Here is a 6,329-nt window from a genome sequence, read left to right on the forward strand (position 1 = left end):
TATATATATATATATATATATATATATATATAGAATTAAATAAAATTTTAATTCACGTACAATACAAAGATTAAATTTGTTGTCTTGGTTTGCCTATAACCATCCTTGTCAATTTCCCGCAAAAGAAAAAGAAGAAATACTATATAAGGTTTTTAATTTTTCTTTTCTTTAATTTTGTTTTACAAACACAAAATTAACAAAATGAAAGAAAACGTAAAATATAAGAGGAAGAAAAAAAAGAGAAAAAAAAGTCAAAAAACAAAAAGGACCATCAAGCCGTTGCCAAGGCCAATTTAATTTGTAATTTATTCATCCTTTACTTATTTTATTTTATTCTTATTTTAATAAATTCGTACTTTATTTTACTTTCTTAAATTAAGGGTTTAATTCATTTCTCAAATAAAATATTAAATAATCTAAAAAATTAAAATGTTCTAATTATCAAATCTAAAACTAAAGTAAGAAAAGGAAAATCAAAAGAATTATAAGTGATAATTATTTAGATTTTTTCTATGTTTGACTATTGCAAACATCAATCACCTTTTAGCATTGATTATTTTCACTCACCTGCAAATCGTCATGACCACTTTTGCATAAGTTAAATGCACAAGTCACTTGTCACTTATAGGTACTTAGGTACTATAAATTAAATATCTTTTTTACGAGGATTATGTTATTATTTTAAATTTAAATATGTATTTTTGTTTTTTTAAATATATTTTATTTTGATTTTAGTTTTTATAACTTTATTTATTTGATTTATACTATTGCGAATTTTAATAAGCTTTGTAAAAGTCTTTTATGAATATTTTTTAGTAAAAAAATAGTGATTGACTAATTTTAGATAAAGTGACACATGGTGATTGTGTAATTGTTGTTGACTAGACAATACTTAAAATTTAAAATTTATTTTATTAGCTCATCTAATTATTTAATTAAAAACTTAAAATTAATTAATTAATTAATTAATAAACCAGTGAAATAATAAAAACTCAATAATCTTCATTTTCAACCTCAAGATTTTCAATAAAAATTCAACAACATTCATTTTCAACCATAACTTCTTCATCTTCAAATCACAAATTCTCATATCTGGATCATAATCCTAAAAATTCTAATCTCTCATTTTTTTTACATCAGACGTATAATCTTTCCCATTACCACCAAAGACATAGATTAATTTTTTTCTGCAACATAAACCTCTTACCCTCCACATTGTTTTTTCAGATATATTCAATCAAAAAGAAAAGAAAAATGCAAATTTAGTTAGAGATTAAAGATTGTTTATCGGGAAGGTAGAGGCAAAAAAATTAGAATTAAGAAGTTGAAGAGAGATAAAGTTGATTTTTTTCGGCAACAGAAAGAGTATATGTGAATCTCCGTCGAGGTTATGCTCGTCGGACGCTCTTTGATTTGGTTTGAAGAGAACATCAGACAAGAGAAGAACATAAGTTTTTTTAGTCTGTTTGATAGAGAAAGAAAGAAAGAGAAAGAGAAAAATAATAATAAAAGAAAACGAGGTGTGTTAGTTGGCTTATTTATCTATGTCTTTGGTGGTTATGGCAAAAATTATAGGTGTGGTGTAAGAAAAATGAGAGATTAGAATTTTTAGGATTTAGATCCAAATATAAGAATTTGTGATTTGAAGATGATGAAATTAGGGTTGAAGATTAATGTTCTTGAGTTTTTATTAAAAAATTTGGGGTTGAAGATTAAGATTATTGAGTTTTTATTATTTAATTGTTCAATTAATTAATTAGTTTTATGTTTTTAATTAACTAATTAATTGAGTTAATAAAATAAATTTTAAATATTATATATTGTCTTGTCAACAACAATTACAGAGTCACCATGTGCCACTTCATTCAAAATTAGGCATGTCAATTTTTTTATTAAAAAAGTTTTATAAAAGACTTTTTTAAAATTTGTTAGAATTTATAAGGGTATAAATCAAGCAAAAAAAATATTACAGGGACTAAAATAAAAAAGAAACATATATATTTGTTAGAAGCAAAAACATATATTTAAACCTTATTTTTATTATTTTCTAACATATTCAAAATGTTTGTTATAAAAATAAAAAGATAACATTTTTATAGTAACAAATATGTATCTTGTATTTTTTTATGGGTAACTAATAATTTTTTTTATAGTAACTAATATTTATCCCGTATTTTATTTATTTATTACCGACAAATATTTGTTTTATATATTTTATGTATCAATAATATATATTTATATCTTTTTTTATATATATTTATTAATAGTGAATATTTTTTTAAGATTAAATGAGTTTTTAATTTTTATAAAATTTTACTATTTTATTTTTAATCCTTTTGAAAAAAATTCATCATATTTAATAACTTTTTCATTAATTTTCCCCTAAGATACAAAATCATCAGCACCTATTTTCTATTTATATCTTTTTTTATATATATTTATTAATAATAAATATTTTTTTTAAGATTAAATAAGTTTTTAGTTTTTATAAAATTTTACTATTTTATTTTTAATGGTTCTGAAAAAAATTCATCATATTTAATAACTTTTTCATTAATTTTCCCCTAAGATACAAAATCATCAGCACCTATTTTCTTGCCTTCGATACTGCAACATGGACAAGTTTCTTGCTTGTTTGCTGCATTTTTCTTCTTACAAGCCAAAGACCCATAAATCAATTTGAATAAGAGATTTCTAATTTTTAAAAGACACTGTAGAATGCTGTTGTGTTACAGGTCGGATTTATTAAAGAAGGCAAGGGTGGTAGTAGTGGCAGAGCCGCGGAGGGTGGCACTATTCCACTCCGTGGAAATGTCCAAAAAAATCTGTGTTGTTTGTACCCAAAAAAAATCTCTTATTTAATGTACCTCTAATTAAATGTGTAAAAATAATAATAACTTTTAAAATATTTATTTTACTTCAAAATATAGAAACAGAGTCCAAGACAGGATATGGGCCTAATATGCACAACTCAATCATGACCAAAAAAAAAACATTAAAACCAACACTCTTTTAATAACTTATTTTGTTTGTCGTTTATATTTTGTGGCTCAGCCTAATGAAATATTACGAGTCAGATCATGATTCAAAGAACAATATGAAATTTTATTTTTTTAACAAGCGTACAATATTTCTTTTGAACAAAGAATACAATTTATTCAATAATGATGTACAATATTTCTTTTGAACAAAGAATACCATTTATTCAATAATGATATAAAATAGTAAATTAAAAATTACAATATAAATAAAATTTATACAATATAATTTTGTACTCTCGCCTTTCTCTGCTCGTTCATCAAAAATAATAATTGGACTCCTTACTTGAAAATTTCCATCATCCCAAACTAAAGAAGCCGAGTTGATAGACTTCTTTAGTTTTCCTTCTATGGTGAGAACATATGTTTTTTTTTCTCCCAGTGAAGTGAACGACAAAACACTGGGGTTTACTGAAACAGTGAGTCCTTTAGGTACTGTCACAATTGCTCTATATATCGACATCGGTAATCCAACATTTGTAACAGTCCTTTTAAAGCTTCCACTTAGGTGATGTTTGGGGTGTGGAGCTTTGAGAGCAAAGGATGGATAATTCAAATCCCTTGCTGATACAGTGCCGAAGCAACTAATGACATCCTCTGTGATTAGCTGTAAAACTGACTGGCTATAGCCTAGTCCACATAAAAAGCTTATGTAGTCTATTTCTGTGGCATCATATACCAAGCCGGGATTCACAGCCTTAACAGGGTCAATTTGGCCTGCTCCGTAAGCAAATTCTGCATCTTGATTATAAGTGGGACTCATCTGCTTCGCTGCAACACAAGTCATACACAATGTTTTCTTTTTTATATTAGCTTAAGATATACTAAGTAAACTATATTGACCTCAAAGTAGTAGAAAATTTTGAAAAATCCTTCAAAAATCTTCTTAATCTACAATTGTTAGTATCACTTGTACCAAACTATGTACTTTATTATTTATTTATAACTTTAAAGATAAATTAATTTTAAATTTGTTAACTTTAAGTTTTATCTAATTTTTTTTTTATTGTTTATAATTTTTTTAGTTGACAAAATGAGTTCAGTACTATACACTAATAATACTGACAATAAAAATTGACAAAACAAACATAAAAGTTTGAATGTATTAAAAATTAAAAATTAAAAATAAAGTGAAGTATAAATGTACTTATTTTTCAAGAGAATACATATTTTAATATAAAAGGAAAGAGAAGTATAATTTAAACTCCTCACCTATTTATAATAAAGATTCAACTTTGTAAAAGACAACTATTTTCAAATATTAATTAAACTAAGCAGGGGATAAGTTTAGTTTTCTTAATGCATGCACATTTTGATTGAGGTGTGAAACTACTCATTTCAATTACCTGTTGTCATTAGAGCTGAACGGATAACAGCAGGTGACCATGTAGGATGAAAAGATTTGATGTACCCTGCTGCACCAGAAACATGTGGACAGGACATTGATGTTCCTGACACAATATTGAACTCTAATGTTCTGTTCTCACCAGAAAATTCAGAAATTGGGGAAAGTGGAGGCCAACTAGCTATAATATCTACTCCTGGAGCAGTTAAATCAGGCTGCAATATTAAACAAAAAAATGTTAACAACAAATTAACATGATAAAGATGTATTTAATTTATTAATTCATATGAAAGATACCTTGAGAATCTCAAGTGTAACATTGTTTGGACCCCTTCCTGAGAAAGAGGGCACCTCGGGTGCCAAAGTATCTCTTAACTCATTTGTTTTGAAAATTGTTGCAGTTGGAGTCCTGCAAATTGATTTATACAATAAAAATTAGATGAGTATGGTTCTGTAAATTATTGTTAGTGAATAAGGAACCTTGATTTAATACCTTTTAGAATGTATGTATTTGCGTATTTTGGTGGCATCCTTGGTGTCAAGATAACACGCAGGCAAAGGAAAACTGTATGCGACATTTATATATGCTATCCCCTGTATCAAGAGGCCAGCAGCACCTACTCTAAAAGCCTCTGGTGCTCCTTCATTTCCTTCGCATAGAACAATTTTTCCTTTCACCAATTTTTCATCCAATGAATTGATGGGGCAATTCCTGCAATTTTAGATCAATTTCATTAACAAATTACATATTTTTGAGAATATTCTACAATTCAATTTTGTAGCATAATTGAATATGTTAAATGTTATTGAGTTAAATTTATTGAATTCCCCCGTAAAAGTATGTCATTTTAGTGCCAATCCTTTTTTTTTTATATATATATATATATATTATCTTTTAATCATTACAGTTTTTTGTTAAATAAAAGAAATAAATTGATGATATATATATATATATATATATAGTTGACAAATTTTCACGTTCATTTGTTTGTCATAATTGTAATTTTTTACATTGTATTTTAATTTAAAGATATGAAGGCAAAATATACCTAGATGAATCTCCATCGAAGCCTGCTTCCTTATTCGGTGCATCTCTGGAATAGATAAGAGGATACAGTTCTCCCTTTAGATCAAAATTATTCAGAGAGGTACCCTGTACATGAACCATAGATATTGTCATTCTCATCACTGTTATGATATATAAAAATGATTAATCTTCTAATTAAATATTCATATCATCAACTTCCAAACCAAATTATTTTTGCTTAGATTTAAGAAACAAAGACTACTGTGTAACTTATTCCATTGAATTAAAATATATATCATGAAAAAATGATTGTCTATCATAGAATAAAAACAGTGATTTACCTCAAAAAATTTGTTATTCCCTAATTTGACTTGGGTAACAAATTTTCTATCCAAAGTGCTTGCAGCCACAGAAATTGCCCAAGGTGCGACATTCATTACTGATGCGTGATTTGGACCTGAGTTCCCAGCCGCACATACAGTTAGTATTCCATTTTTCATTGCATGGAATGCACCAATGGATAATGCATCGCTGAAATGAGTATCGGCAGTTATTTTTCCTCCAAGCGAGAACGAAATTATGTCGACTCCATCAGCAATGGCATCATCAAATGCGGCGAGAATGTCCATGTCGTCGCATCCACTAGACCAACACACTTTATAAACGGCAATTCGTGCTGACGAAGCCCCACCTCTTGTCGTTCCTTGCCCAAAGCCTAACATACTGGCCATGCTAACAGGGTTTCCAGCTGCTATTGAAGCTATATGGGTTCCATGCCCATTTGTGTCTCTTGGAGATACGCTCAAGTCTTTATCAATTTTACTTTTATAATATCTAGCTCCAATTATTTTACTACAAAAAAGTATTTTATATTATTAGCATTTCAACATAAGTTATAGAAATATGAAATTTCTACCAT

The 6,329-nt window shown here is 27.4% G+C and overlaps 1 protein-coding gene across 1 annotated transcript; it reads right to left on the minus strand.

Moving 5' to 3' along the window:
* Window positions 1–3,175: 3,175 nt before the first annotated feature.
* On the minus strand, window positions 3,176–6,276 carry LOC101490875 (cucumisin-like; the record flags this gene model as incomplete). The annotated part of the gene is made up of 6 exons (XM_027331777.2): window positions 3,176–3,809; window positions 4,385–4,598; window positions 4,681–4,792; window positions 4,877–5,095; window positions 5,433–5,536; window positions 5,752–6,276. Coding segments are annotated over 6 exons (1,782 nt in total), but the record flags the coding sequence as incomplete, so codon positions are not given.
* Between the last annotated feature and the right edge of the window lie 53 nt (window positions 6,277–6,329).

This window comes from Cicer arietinum, chromosome 2 (assembly GCF_000331145.2).
Source record: "Cicer arietinum cultivar CDC Frontier isolate Library 1 chromosome 2, Cicar.CDCFrontier_v2.0, whole genome shotgun sequence".
NCBI lineage: Eukaryota > Viridiplantae > Streptophyta > Magnoliopsida > Fabales > Fabaceae > Cicer > Cicer arietinum.